This window comes from Myodes glareolus, chromosome 12 (assembly GCF_982192425.1).
Source record: "Myodes glareolus chromosome 12, mMyoGla1.1, whole genome shotgun sequence".
In the NCBI taxonomy this organism is placed as follows: Eukaryota; Metazoa; Chordata; class Mammalia; order Rodentia; family Cricetidae; genus Myodes; species Myodes glareolus.
In genome coordinates, this window is record NC_142037.1 from 33,006,199 (window position 1) to 33,021,233 (window position 15,035).

Sequence of the window (15,035 nt, forward strand, 5' to 3'; positions counted from 1 at the left end):
CCAGGTGAGTTCTGGCTCCCCATCCCCAGACTGCATCCTCTCTGGATGTATAGATAAAGCTTTATTCATCCTCCTGGGCTTCTTCCCTTCAATGACTAATGAGTATATGTTCAAACACAGCTCAGCATTTACCCCTGATTCATTCCTCCCCTTTCATTGGTGAAGTATCACCCTTCTCCTGTCTGGCAAACCCATCTCTCTCTCCTAGGATGGGTCCCTCTACCCTTTCCTAGTCCAACCCCCTCTTAGAAAACGGGATCTACCAGTGACCTATGAAAACATTGCCTGGTTACTACTGACTATAAACACAAAACCCAGATCTGAAAGGCTGATAAGACACCGCTCCTCAGCATCTTCAGACAAAGCTTCCACTTCCCTCACCTCAGGAAGCTCTGTCGTCTCTGCTCACATGCACACCCCCCACCCCACCCCCACTTTCATGTTCTTCTAGCCATCTTCTCACACGCTCGCTTCTCTGTCTAAAAACCCGTCACAGCCTTCTAACTGTTGACTCCTCATCTCTCAGGACCACACGTGTGTGTCACCTTCTTGGGGCATTTTCTGACTCCCCAGGGTTATGAGTTTCTTGGCCCATGCACCGTTCTCCACAACTCTGACCATTGTTACAATTTCTGAAAACTAGTGTCTGTCTCTTCGACAGATGGCTGCTTGAATCTAGTTTGTATGCTTTGGCGATCCTTTACTTCTCCCCCTGTATACATTAGGCGCTCGGTAGGGCTCAACACACTGTTACTCACTGGATTCTTAAGAGACAAAGAAAAGGTGGAGAAAACAAAACTTATAATTTCCAGGGACCCCCGAAGAAAGAAAGACCATTGATGTCCAGTGAAAGCCAAGCCAGAATGAGCCCTATTTCTTATTTCTCTGCCGTGGATAGAGAACAGAGAGTTATTAACCCCAGAGGAAATTCAAACTGGGAAAAGGAAGCCAGGCACATTGCTGTTTCCCACACTCGTATTCTAAAACAAGGTTGAAAATTGATAACAATGTTGGGCTCCTTGCTGCTAAGTCTCCATCACTGTAGAAAGGCTGTATCTGTTCCAGGTCATAGCGAAACCTATGTGCCCTCATTAAATTAGTTATTCATCCACAAATATCACAGAGAACAGTCTGTGCGCTCCTAACAGTCCCAGGCAGGTGCGGGAGTCCTAGCACAGGCAATACAAATACAGGCCACCTCCACTTTCGCTGTGCTACAGGCGGTAGAATGAACGAGTGGCTTCCAAACCCCGAGTCTGCTCCTCTGTGGTTTTACGGGGAAGGGGCCCTGCATGGTGTAGTTTTCTTGGAGGTGTCTGTTGGAGCTCAGCTGTCTGGTCAGTGACTGTGACAATAGTAAGCGAGGGTGTTCATCAGTTTGCAGAGCTTACCTACATTAATTGCAGGTCTGTCCCTCAAGATTGGGTACCCATTATATAGAGGGTTGGAGTGTGTTCCATCCTAGGGGCAACACCAGCTTCTCCGGTAAGCTCTTCTGGTGTCGGTCTCTTTGATATGTGTCCTACCTCCAGATCAAAGTGTAGGGTGGGCTCATAGTAGGGTGAACAACAGCATAAAGAGAGAGACTCCAGATGTATTAAAATTATCTCCCATTCCAGTCCATTTAAGCACCACAAAATGATTTGTTTTTCGTTCCAGTGGACTTTTAATGAGGTAAATGAACTGTAATGACAAAAATCAATATTTTACCCAGTGTGTGTGTTTCTGAACTTTAAAAGCTAGGCAAAGACTCTGGTCCATGTCCATTTTAATTTGTCTATATTTTTTTCTTATGTAGAACACAATGTTTTAGTTAAGTTTGTCTTGTCAATATAATCACCTATCCTGGGGCTGATAGACATCCTGCAATCTTTTATATTTTACTTACACGTCAGACACTTCATACATTATATTTTGAGCTACATTTAACATTTCATTACATATTAACTTGCATCTTTATGTTAGGCAGAGAACCATCCAGAAGCCGTATCCTCCCTGACCTTAAGAGATAAGATGTAGCCACATAGTAGTGGTGCAAACCTTTAATCCCAGCTTTCAGGAGGCAGAGGCAGGTGGATCTTTGTGAGTTCAAGGACAGCCTGGTCTATACAGCAGAAATCCTGTCTTGAAAAAATAAAAGAAAACTTTGGGCCGGGGTGGGGGTTGGGTTGGAAGGTAAGATGTAACTTATGGTATAACACATGAGTTTCTAGTATAAGAAAGCTATTTATGAGCTTGGTGGGGAAAGATGTAGAAGCTGAGTTGGTCCTTGGATTGCATCTATTCGTACAAAGTGAGGTAGAGATCTTGAGGTATTTACAGGGGCTTCGGTGGGGGGTTGATGCTTTGGGAGAGCTTGCCTAGAGCAGGCCTGTCAGACTTTGAAGTGAGAAATATATGGTGCTGAGGAGAACGGAACCTCAGACATACAGATCCATCAGTGTAAGGACTAACTGACAGCCATGGAGTAGCTGGATAATGCGATGGGTTCCCCTGTTTCTATTGCAGCGTGCCTCAACCGCATAAGAATGATGGAGAAATTAGCTTCTCTGACAAAAACACCTCGTCTACACAGCTGGGTGTTCACCATTAGTCCGTGTGACTGAATGAAGCAGGAGCAAAGGCCATGGCTACTCATGTCTTGGAGCAGGGCCAACAGCTATCCAACAACCCCTTATGATTTTTTTTAACCCCTAGCTCTTATATAAAACTTTTAATGGCACTACCATCTATTTTCCTTAAATAAAAAATGTTGAGTGTTTCTCTCACACCCGTTGAAGAAGGAAAAGAGAGTTTAAATTAACTCCAAATGGCACGAATTTAATACAGCCCCAGCTGCCTGCAGGTTTCTCCAGTGCAAGCCTCTCGGTCTGCCTCTCGCTCCAGCTGCTGTGAGATCTCACAACCCATCCCATTTGAAAGTCACCGTGCTACCAGGCTGCAGTTCTAAACACATAATGAAAACCACTTGACTTGGGGGCCCCTCTGATCAGCAGCTGAGCCCATGATCTGGCCATAAAGCAAGTCAGATAGTCCCAGGGACAGCAGCTTTTCTCTCTGGAGTTGGGGGGAAACCTCTGAGGGGCTGAGGGGCTCTCCTGCTCTGTAATGCTTTTGCAGGGAAAAGCTGTGGCTCCTTCAAGCTTCACTCTGCTGGTGCAGCCTTCGTTTCCCCGCCTCTTGACGTTCGGTATCTCAAATGAGGTCAGGTATCGGAGCGAGGCCAAGGTGGACTAGCTCACACTTCTGAGAGTTTTGAGCTTTTTGCGGGGGAGAAGGGTCAGGTGCCCAAATGGATAGTCACATAAATAACTTTTAGGAATGGGTATGCCAGACTTTAGACAGGTGGGAACAAATTCTAAATGCTCCGATGTCTTAGAGGATGCAAATTTGGGCACAAAACCCTACCTTAGAGCCCATTCTAGTACAGCGAGATACAGAAGTTCCTGGAACACCGACCAGAGCTTTCCTGGTTCTGTGACAGGCGTGCATGGCTGTTAAAACGGCCTATGAGGAGACTACGTGCTTCTGATTTCTGATGGACAGCAGGTGACTCACGAAGCCCTTCGGGGGAGAGTGTGATGGGAGAGAACCGTGGAGTCAGACACAGAACTGCATCAAATGTTATTGTATGACTCCCCCGGGTCTCCCAAAACGTTTGCTAGTAAAATACTGCCCTTGACTACGACATACTTCTTGGCGTTCGGTTTCGATGGGAAAAGCAGTGGGGCTGCTGGGAGGCCGTGAGGTAAGGTGGCATAGCAAGTGTCTCTGGCCGTTGAGGAGAGGGGAGTCGAGAACTGTGGGGCAGATGAATGGAGTATCGACTCTCTCGGGACGTCCTGAAACGCTGGCTAAAAACAGTTCTGCCTCTTTAGTTCTCTACATATCCAACTGGATTTTTTTTTTAAAAAAAAAGAAAGCCTGACCTAAAACATTTCTAGTAAGCTTAAAAAAATAAGTAAAATATGTGATGAGGTAAAAATAAATACAAGTTCTATTCTGAAGCCATGTTTGCTACACCACGCCAGCGGAAGCCTCTCGTGCTGAAGACTCTGTCGAGGTTGGCTCCCGGCTTTTGTTTTGTTTCCCTGTGAAGTCAGAGTAGTACTGGGGAGAGAGTTCAGCTAGTCAAGAACCTGTCTTGTAAGTAATAAGGACCTGCATCCCATTCCAAGGGTTCCGTTAAAAGCTGGGCACACTGCTAACACCATCAGCGGTGACATGGGAGGCACAGGCAAGTGGGTCCCTGGAAGCTCACTGCTAGTTAACTAGCCTACGTGGTGTCCAGACCAATGAGAGACTCTGCCTCAAAAAGCAAAAGGTGCCCGTGGTTGTCCCGTGACACCACATGAACTCATCGCCCCCCAAAAGCCTGGGTGCATGCTCACATATGTCCAAGAGTGGATCGTCCCAGTCACCACCACTTGAGTAACTCACATTTTAGATTTCTTCATGAAACTATTCCTGCACAGAGACTGTCACTGGCAATGTCTTTTGTCTGTGCTGCTCCACCCTCCCCATAGGCTCCCTGAAGCCTTTAGAGCCTGGGAAACTTAATACAAACTTGATGGCCTCATCCATACGGCACACATACATATGTGTAGGCAAACACTTATATCCATAAAGTAACACCCACAATGGCTAGTTGAAACACAGCACTGTCCGGTCAGTCATGAAGTATCTTGTCATTAGCGCCGCAACTCTGGGTGTGAACAATCCCAGAATCCTTCTTGTCTGTCTCTATGGCAACCAGTTTTGTGTTCTCCTGTTTGGAGCTTAATACTTCACGGAACAGAAACTTTACCTGTAGAGAATGTAAAATAAAGCCTCTTTCTAAGAATCTTGGGAATACTTAAAATTTTTTTTAAATGAAAAAAAAAAAGGTCTATGCTTGTGGGATAGGCATTTAAAGGTAATTTGGGGGACCCCAGAGTTCAGCCAGCAAAAAAGAATCTGGGCTTGAAATCTGGTTTGAAAATACATGTTTTAAAAAATAAGGTGGGATGGAGAAACAGATTGTGGTAGCCAGATTGTTTGGTGTTAGGCCGGGCAGCTTTAACAAGGGCTCATGGAGGACAGTCTTACTGAGCTCTCCTCATCAGTTGTGGGTATTAGGCCGGCATATTAAAAACACAATGTGTATTTTTTTTCTTACGCTGCGGACTCCCAGCTAGGCTGTCGACCATGGCCCGGAGTCTGCCCTGGTTCTTTTTCACTTTTAACGGTCTCCGTGTCTCTCTACTCCTTCCACAGGTGGAATATAAAATCCCCACATACAGTTGTGCTTTGGGAAAGCTGAAATAACACATAGAGCAACCGAACAGTAATAAGGGAAAAGCACATCACGAATCAAATTCCATTTCCAGATGTAAAATGTCATAAAGACCCCCCCCCCCACTCCCCATACTTGGCAGAGCGACGGGAATTTTTGAGACCGTTTTATTTCGCAGCATGTACGCATGTCCCTAGGTATGGGTATCAGAGAGGCCTCGGCAGTGAGCGAGCTATAAATGCCTCCCATGACTGCATTGCTGAGGCCCCACATTGAGCTGAGAGGTGTGTGACCCTCACAGGAGTCCCTGCCTGGCTAATGGTAGAATCTGGTGTGATTTTAGGGCAAGCATTCTACAGATGGGGGCGGGAGTGTGGGCTTCTAACCAGAGTCATTACTCTCTCCCGGCTACAAACAATGGGATTGTTGTCTGTTTCAAAGAGCAAATCACTTAGTCTTCCCACCCATTTTTCTTCCTGACTTCTCTTTCTTTATTATTCTCACACGCTGGAGGAGCACCTGGGTGGGAGGTGAACAAGGGTGATGGGAAAGGACCAGACCATCTCTCCAACTTAATGTTAACCAACAAAACCATACATGGGAACTTTGAGAAGGAGAAATAGAGTCAGTGTGGTGTAAGGTGTGAAAATAGCCCAAGGGTGGGCATAGGTCTACTTAGGTATCTACTTGCTACGTGTGTGATTCTGATACTAAGGAAACCACTTCTCTATTGGAAAATCAACTGTGTAAGCAGATTAACGGGTCTGGCCATCTAAGGGTCACTCCCACGGTGGCCTTTTATGAGCTGGAAAGAGCGATTTTCAACTCAGCTTCTGCTTGGTATAAATTATTAGGGTGGGAAACATGGGGTGTCTAAAGGTTATAAAAAGGAAAACAGAATTTGAAAAAGTCAATCAGTTTTCATGTACTTTGTAAGAAACTGTTCATATACTTATGGGTTCTATTCTTACAATCATCCTTGTACTCTTTAAGGGACCACACCAGCATCTTACTTGTGTCTCTCTGTGCTAATACTGCTTTATCGTTAAGTGACTTAAAATCGAGCCATGTGGAGGCAGAAGCATCAAATAGTTGTTAATTCATGACCGGTCTGGTCTACATAGTGAGTCCCAAGATGCACAGGGCAACTTAGTGAGACCTTGTCTTAGGAAAAAAAAGTGGGGTGCAGAGACAGCTCAGTAGTTAAGAACACAGGCTTCCTTGCAGAGGCCCAGCATTCTGTTCTTAGCACCCACCTGGCAGCTCACAAGCATCTGTAACTCCAGTCCGAAGGGACATGACAGCCTCTGTGGGCACCCAGCACACACATAGTGCATACACACACATGCAGACAACACACAAACATAAATAAATAAGTTTTTTTTTAAGTGAGGAAGAATGAGATCCAACAATCACACGTCTGCTAGATCTATGTTTCCTGAGCTGACTCACCAAAAACTAGAGGTGTCAATCAAAATAAAATAAAGAATACCAAAAGTGAAAGGCCACTTTCTCTTACGTTGTGAGCGATTTCAATTAATCTCACCTTCGCGTTCCTAGAACTTTGGCTCGAGGATATCTTGAGATGACTGAATTGTGTGCTGTTGGCATGTTGGATTGACGTGCCTGGGCTGAGGAGGGCCACCATCTACGAGGGCTTGTGCAGATTTGAGTGTTTTGGGCTGAAATACAGACACATCAACAGAGAGAAATAAATGGAACTTGTCACCAGTATGAGCAGCAAACACCGGGGTCCATCCCTCACAAATTATGGACATCTGTATTCCTAATTGGCATTCTTTCGGGCTGTGCCAGCCGAATGGCAGTGCCAGGAGAGCAATAGTCTCCGAAAATATGAGATGTCACGTTTAGGTGACAAGAGACACGGATGAGGTATAGGAACCCCATTGTAAGGAATCTTGGTCCATATGGTCGTTAGATCACTGGTGACTTTGGGTTTGAGGGACCTCCAAATGGCATGCTTTATCCAGACTGAAAGTGCTGTTTTCAACGCAGATGCGTTGATGGTCTCAGAATAACAAGTGGTTTGGTGGTTGCATGCCAGAAGAGTCGGTAGTAGAGACGCATACAAATAGTTAACAAGGTAATGGTAAGAAATGTTGACCTTGATTTGTTTAGCTAAGATGTAAAGATTTTTGAAGGTCAAAGGTGTCCCCGTGTAGTGTTTTGGAGTCTGGCTGTGTCTGACCCTCTAACATTAAGCTGCTGTGGCCTGCAGGTTTGAGGAGTGAAGCAAACCAGGGGGAAAGCGAGGAGGGGGAGGGACAGGAAATGGAGAGAGGTGTTTCAGGAAGTTGTCAGGGCTTGACTGATTGATTCCAGATGGAAAGGGTCAGCCTCCATGACCCAGGAAATACTCACTAGGGGAAAGGAGTTGGCTTGTGGAAGGGGAAGGCCTGGGAGTGAGATGATGTGGGAACACGCACGTTCTACTTCCTTCAAGCCTTGAAACATGTCGAGCTCCGTACTCCTTGGACTAGAATAATATCGTTGTCATCATCCATCAGAGAGCAGAGAAGGAAGTTAAACCCGAAGCCTTGACTGAACCAAGTGGATCTTCCCGTCCATTATGTAGTTTATTCTTCTAGAAGCAGGGAGAATGGTGTAAAGACCAGTACGCACAGGTCTCCACAAGTAAGAGCGGCAACTCACGTCTGATTTCATGTGGTGGAATTTGTGAATCAAACCCACTAATTTTTGAAAATTTAGCTTAATTGGCAAACTTCCCTAGGTACCTCACAACCTAAGATATTTTAATGTAAAAAATAGAACTTGCCACACACACACACACACACACACTCACGCACACATACACATTTGTGCGTGTGCACACGCATGCACACACACAGGCACATACATTTGGACATAATTTAAAATCTTGTAATAAATTTTGCAGACACTGAAATAATTCAGGTTAATTCCCTTGCTGTCACGAGAGGCCAGCACTAGCCAGCAAAAGATTAAAATTTATTTCCATTGTTAATAGAAAATAATGAAGCGTATGTGAGCCGCCAGGGTGTATCATTTGGGAAATGTTCACTTGGAACTGAGTCCCACTCCACCCAAAAATGACAATGATGAAATCTGCTGGCCAGGGAAAACTGCATTTTGTGGCAGGGATGCTCGAAGAGTGTCGATGGACAGGACGACAGGCTTGTGGAAGGAATCCAGCTCCTCCTGAGTGACCGGTCCTCACAGTGTGTCATCTTTTGGTGGGGCTAGGGTTCCCCTTATTCTTTGGATAGGTTAGTAAGGAGTAGTGCCTGAAGCTCTCTCTTTAATTTTTGTTTTAATTTGAAGACATGTTTTGCACGCATGGCTGCCTGTTGCCTCCCTCCCCGCCCAGTTCAACTCTTTTCAGAGATAGCATGTACGTAGGTGACATTCTTTAGCCCCCACAGTCCCCAATCCTGTGACAACGAGGTCTGTTTCTTCCTCTGACTGAGGCGTGGTCTTGTGCTCACCGAAATCTGAAAAGCTTCCAAGCCTGGTGCCCTTGGCCGAGAGTGACGGATGCCTGTTTTGCGGTCACCACCAGTGGGTATGAACTATCGAGAAGAAGTTTCTCAGATGTTCACATGTTAACACAGGCACAATTGGAAACAGACCTAAGGCTAGACAGGCTACTTCCCTGGATTGTGAGCAGTCATACGGGCGATAATTTTCTGAATGACAACTGAGCTTCCTTTAAGTTTGTTCTCTGAGTCTCCAGGGCCTGTCATGACTCCTGATGTGTAGTTGGAGCTCAGTGATTATCTGTTGAGTTGAATGATTGAAACTCATTGACATCCATGTGATGTGGGATTCCCCTCTGTATACTGTGAATATCATTGGTTAATAAAGGAACTGCTTTGGGCCTATAGCAGAGCTATAGGGGAACAGAGCTAGGTAGGGAAAACTAAATGGAATTCTGGGAGAAAGGAGGAGGAGTTAGAGAGATGCCATGTAGTCCCGCCAGAGACAGATGCTAGAACTTTAGCCAGTAAGCCACAGCCACGTGGCGATACTCAGATTAATAGAAATGGGTTAAATTAATATGTAACAGTTATCCAATAAGAAGCTAGAGCCAATGGGCCAGGCAGTGATTTAATTAATACAGTTTCTGTGTTATTATTTTGGTTCTGGGTGGCTGGGACGAACAAGTGACCCCCTCCTTACAACATCCATGTAAAATTTTCATATAGGCTACATCAAGCCCTCAGAGTAAGGCTCCTTGAAGTGATTTGTGGAGTCATGGGTCCTGGGGTTCTTTTAACTCTATTAAATTATAAGTCTTATAAAATGTTAAAAGATGCCATGCAGTAGCTTGATAGCTCAGCCAGTAAAATGATTGCCACGTTAGGCACAAGGACCTGAGTTTGAAGACTCATTTTAAAGAAGCTACATGGAGTGGCATGTGCTTATAATCCCGGAAGTGAGAAGGTGGTGACAAAGAAGATGCCCAGGGCTGCTGTTGAGCCAGCCTGGTCTAACTGCTGAGTGCCAGACCAGTGAAAGACCAAAACCAAGGTGGCTATCACTTGAGAAATGCCACCCAAGGTTGACCTATGGCCTACATATGCATTCACATACAAAGGAACACACACACACACACACAGGCACACACACACACACACACACACAGAGGCACACATACACACACCTGAAATTCTCTGCAGGGCAAAAGAAAACAAAATGAGAGAAGATTATTGCTTGGGATTATTCCTGACTAGGAAGCGATATGAAATCATTTTCTGCAGGGATAAAATATTCTACTCATGAGAAGGGGATGGATTATGCTGTGAAGTTTTACCTTGACACTCTCAAATCCGTGGGTGCCATAGAATCTCCTAAAGCAGAGTGAGGAGGTGACCGCGGGCTAAATGAGAAGAGCAGCATTTGAAGGAAGTTGGACGATGGGCTCTCAAATTTCATTTTGCTCTTCTGTCGTTTCCTTTGCCTGAAATTCTTCATAATAAAATGCGTTTTTAAGTAACAGTGGATTGTTTCATATGAAGATACAAACAAGGTCAAGTTCTTTCACCCTCCTCTTTTGTTTAATAAGTTAGGAAGGCGTGGCAGAACAATTACAGGTAGGATAGCAAGAGATTGCATTGGGGCCATCGGCAGCAGGAGTCGTTCTGAAGCGCAGCTCATTAGATTATTCGGCGCCCTTCCTGGAAAGATCTACACATATTCATGAGCATGTATGTATCATGTATGTAATATGTTTCTTTCTCCAAAGAGCCGCAGAAGGCCTGCTGTGCAGAACTACATGGGTTGAGAGGTAGCATTCCACCTGGGACACTCTGCTTGCTAGGTCAAGTTCACGGGTGGTAGGTGTGGCCAGGCAAGCCCTTTTCTGCCTCTCTCTGCTCACTTCTGCCTCTGGACCCCTTTCACAATCTGACCCGCAGCATGTGGAGACTAGCATTCAATTCCACGGCCTTTGTGCCTGTCCTGTCCTGTGTGTTAGCTACCATTCTGCAGTCTGCACATAAGACCTCTGAGAGCAATAGTATGGCTCTGCCTTCCAGTTACTACGGTGATAAGTGCTGATGTCTTCCTTTCTGGAACCTTCTCCAGAGTTTAGACCATGGTAGAGCTGCACTGGACAATCTCATCTGTCTTAGCAACTGCACAGGAGGAGGCAGGAGTGAGGCAAATGGACACGAATCACCATCATTTGGCCTGCACTTCACATTGTGCCAAATGCTCTACAAGCACTATCCCATCTTATCTCCCTCAGGCCTGCAAGGCCGAGAGCATTATTTATGTTTCCTAGACAAGAAAAACTGAGATTTCTCTGAAGATCCAGTGATTTGTCCATGGGGTTACGATAGGAGAAGTGGCCTGGGATTTCGATTCAGTTTCTACTCTATGCTCTTGCTCTTCCTCATTGCGCACCCACCCCTCCCCTTTCCTCCAGTGAGACACGAAATCTCCTGTAGCTCCCATCCTGTGTTCTCAAGCACAGGGACGTACAACTGATCAGCCAGAATGCCAGGGACTGTATCTGAGGTACAGGGTTCCCGTTTCCAAGCTTGGAGAAGTGAGCTTCCTGATGGAGTTGCTGTCTTCGTTCTTGCATTGTCCTGTCTGTGACTGTGACTGCGGCTGCAGGGCAGGTCTGCTGGTGGTGAGGTTTCTGGGACCAGCAGACATGTCCCTTGTCATGATGTGAACAGAGTTTGCACTCAAAGGCACGAAAAGGGAAACCCGTGGGCCAAGGGCTGCCTCTGGTTCCACTCCAAAGTGCCGTCCTGTCTCCCACTTGCCTTGCGGAAGAAGCCTTCCATGAGGGTTCCCGGTACCTTGACAGCCTGGAGTGAACCTGACCAAGCTCTCCCCTTGTTGCTCTAAATGCAGGTCGTGTTGTCAACAACGGTAAATGTGGACGGGCATGTGCTGGCTGTGTCCGACAACATGTTTGTACATAACAACTCTAAGCACGGAAGGAGAGCAAGAAGGCTTGACCCGTCAGAAGGTAGGACTGGGAGCCAAGGCAGATAAGGTGTCCGGTACTTGTTCCTATTGTTTGTTGGTTTATAGACAAAGCTTCTAGCCCAGGCTCGTCTCGAACTCACAATCTAGCTAAGAAATGACCTTGAACTCCTGTTCTTCCTACCTCCATTTCCCCGGTGCTGGGACTGCAGGTGTCCACCACCACACTCAGTCTATGCAGTCCTGGGGATTGAACACGGGGCCTCTTGTGTGATAAACAAGCCCTCTACCACCTGAGCCACATCGCCTCCAGCGCTGCCATAAATACTGGTAGTGGACTCCCCTCGACTCCCAGCCAGGACTCAGGTTCCTGCGCCTCTCCGCCTCTTCTCCTCCGACCTGTGTTTTTCTTTCAGCGAGGCTGGTATTTCAGGCGATCGCAGGCCTATGACATCTTAGTTAAACAGGAACAGCACCGTGCCAGACGTGTCTGAATAAGTGTCAGATGTGCCCTTAAACAGATTGTGGGCAAAACAAAACAATGTGGAGAGTGAAACTGACACTAATTGATTTTTGTTTGCTTGGACAAGAAGAAATCATGGGCGGCTCTGGGTAGTTTTCCAAGTGCATTAAACTAATTAGAAATACTGGTAACTGTTAAATTTCAAGTTGTCCAAAAAATTAAAGTCTATCCATGAACAAACCGACAAGCCTGGTGAGATTCCATCTCGCTTGCTTCCCTTTCCTGCCTCTCCACAAACTTACCGGTGTTAGAAGACCTCACGGTGCAGACAAGAGTCCAATCTTGCTATGATTTTAATGTCGATGCTTTCCTACATGCTGCCCACCCGCCCTCTTCCCAGCTCAGCCCTTAGAATGGATCTTATATCATTTTAAACAGGAATTAATGAACTGAAAGAAAATGATTGAATCGGTAAAGAATTTGGAGTGGTGTTAATTCTCCCACAGTGGGCACTGAAAGGGAAGAAGAAAATCCTAGAGTTCAGAGCCCCTCGAGTTGCTTTTGACTGATTGGATGTGATTGACTGGCCGTTCAAAGGGGGCTCATGTTTTTGGAGTCCTGCCAAAGTTCTCCTCCACCTCTGACCCTGTCATCTTGGGAAATGGAGTGATGGATTGACTTTAGTTATGGCCAGAACACCGTATTGGGTTCCTGTTGGGAAGCAAAGTCCAGGGGCCTTGAACATGTGCGGGAAGGGAGGAAACGCGGTTCCACCAAGTTGGGAGAGTGACTAGAGGTTGTCTCTAGGTGGGGTTGAGCAAACCCTTCAACCTCGATAGATCCTGTTTCCTCCTCCTCTCCCCGGCATGTTAACAAGCCTTGTAAATCTTAACATTGTAGGGTAGACGAGGTGGGGAGAGAAAAGGGATTTACACTTTTCTAGAGTGTTCAGTGTATAAAAATGTGGGCAAAAACAACAGCGTTTCAAAAACACCCTTTGCACAATTAGCTAAGTGTTTCAGTCTTTCATACATAATGGCCAACTCATTAAGCTTTAATGACCTGGTTAAAACCAACATCCAATTAGGGGAGGACGGCAAAGCAACGCAGCTCAACTTGAACTTCTCGGAATGACCACCAGTTTTCCAGGATAGCGCCTTTCCCAAACTCCAGACATCACCAGCAGAGGACACAGAACTGATTTTGTTCCTTCTCGTCTTTCTAGCTACACCCTGCATCAAAGCCATCAGCCCAAGTGAAGGCTGGACCACAGGAGGAGCCATGGTCATCATCATTGGTGACAACTTTTTTGATGGTCTCCAAGTTGTGTTTGGTACCATGCTTGTATGGAGTGAGGTAGGTCAAAGCCATTTGCTTGTATGATCTCCTTTGGTTTTATGGTTCTTTGGGGCTGGAGGGACTAGAAATTCCTAGAGCAGCAGCCCCGTGAAGACTCAGACCTTTGTACCTACGATGAGAAGACACCCAGGGCATCAAGACATGGAAAGCATACATTTGGGGAATGAATTCCTTAAAATGATAAATATCCATTGCAGTATTATGTAAGATGGTAAAAAATTAAAGTCTAAATATTGGATCATAGGAGGGTAATGGAGAGAAAAGGTTAGGATATTTTTCCACCATTGAAAATTATGTTTTGGAAAGTTTCTAATGATACCAGAGACGAGCATGTTTATGCTATGAAGCTGAGTGGTAAAAAGTCAGAGTACCAGTGGATATGTATAATCTAATTCTGTGACACACAGCCATCGAAATGTCTGGGCAACGCACCAGATCTTAATATTGGTTGTCTCTGCATTATATAATTTTAGATTTCTTTGCACAGTTCTGTAAATTCCAAATGTTCTAAATTGGATATGTTTGACTTACAATTTATAATCAGTGAAATAAACTAAGCACATTACTAAAAGAGAAGTATGGGTGAATGGGTGCTGAGTTGGGCTTGGCAATGGCCGTCAGCAGTGGCCTCTGTGGTGGTTTGTCTAGTGACTGTCTTTCCTCGTCTCTTCACTTCTCAGCTTATAACCCCCCACGCCATCAGGGTGCAGACCCCTCCCCGGCACATCCCTGGAGTTGTGGAGGTGACACTCTCTTACAAATCCAAACAGTTCTGCAAAGGAGCCCCGGGCAGGTTCATTTACACAGGTAAGAAAGAAAATGATTTCTAAGGCAATTGGTTCCTAACTCCTCTTTGCTCCAGTTACCAGGATCTCTGTAATCAGCCCAGTTAGTCTAGGTCTTTCTGGGACTGCATAAGAATGGATTGAGTGACAGACATCAAATGGGGACATGCAGGTTCGATTCTAAATTTGAACTTTCCTCGTGAAGCTTCTGTATGGTCTGATTGATGACCATGGTAGCTCATATCGGGAACCCACCCTTAGAAACTGATCTCTTTACAGCCATGCTGGGGCAGCCTTTTGTATAAGCAATCGCATAAGCATAATCCAAGTTGTTGGCTGTGAGTTCTCTTGACCGTGATGTGATTCAAGAACGTGGCCCAGCAGACTGGTGCAAAGTATTTCAAAACCCTACAAAAGCAAAATCCACCCAGCCATTCAGTTTTCACTGAGTGTCCCCTTCGGATTGTCGACACCAAATAAATCAGTTGAATGGCTGCTTTCTCTGGGTGAGGAGTACAGGGGATGCACAGGACACTGGTCCTTCCGTGTCTGGAGGTTTAGGAACTTGTGGAGGAAACGGTTGGTGGACTGTCCAGCACAGGCGGAGACTTTCTAAATTCAAGATGAAATATGTGTGAGTTGGAGGAAGAAAGCTCGGTGTGGGCTGGTATCGTGAGTTTCAGAACATCCACCTGGGCTCAGTGTGGCC

General features: G+C 45.7%; 1 protein-coding gene across 1 annotated transcript in view; it reads left to right on the plus strand.

Moving 5' to 3' along the window:
- The window catches only part of Ebf2 (EBF transcription factor 2), a 197,352-nt gene that overhangs the window by 142,333 nt on the left and 39,984 nt on the right, over positions 1 to 15,035 (plus strand). The window contains exons 8-10 of the mRNA XM_087912191.1: positions 11,645 to 11,762; positions 13,408 to 13,538; positions 14,222 to 14,348. Of these exons, the coding sequence (XP_087768317.1) occupies positions 11,645 to 11,762; positions 13,408 to 13,538; positions 14,222 to 14,348 (376 nt within the window). The remainder of the gene's footprint in view (positions 1 to 11,644; positions 11,763 to 13,407; positions 13,539 to 14,221; positions 14,349 to 15,035) is intronic.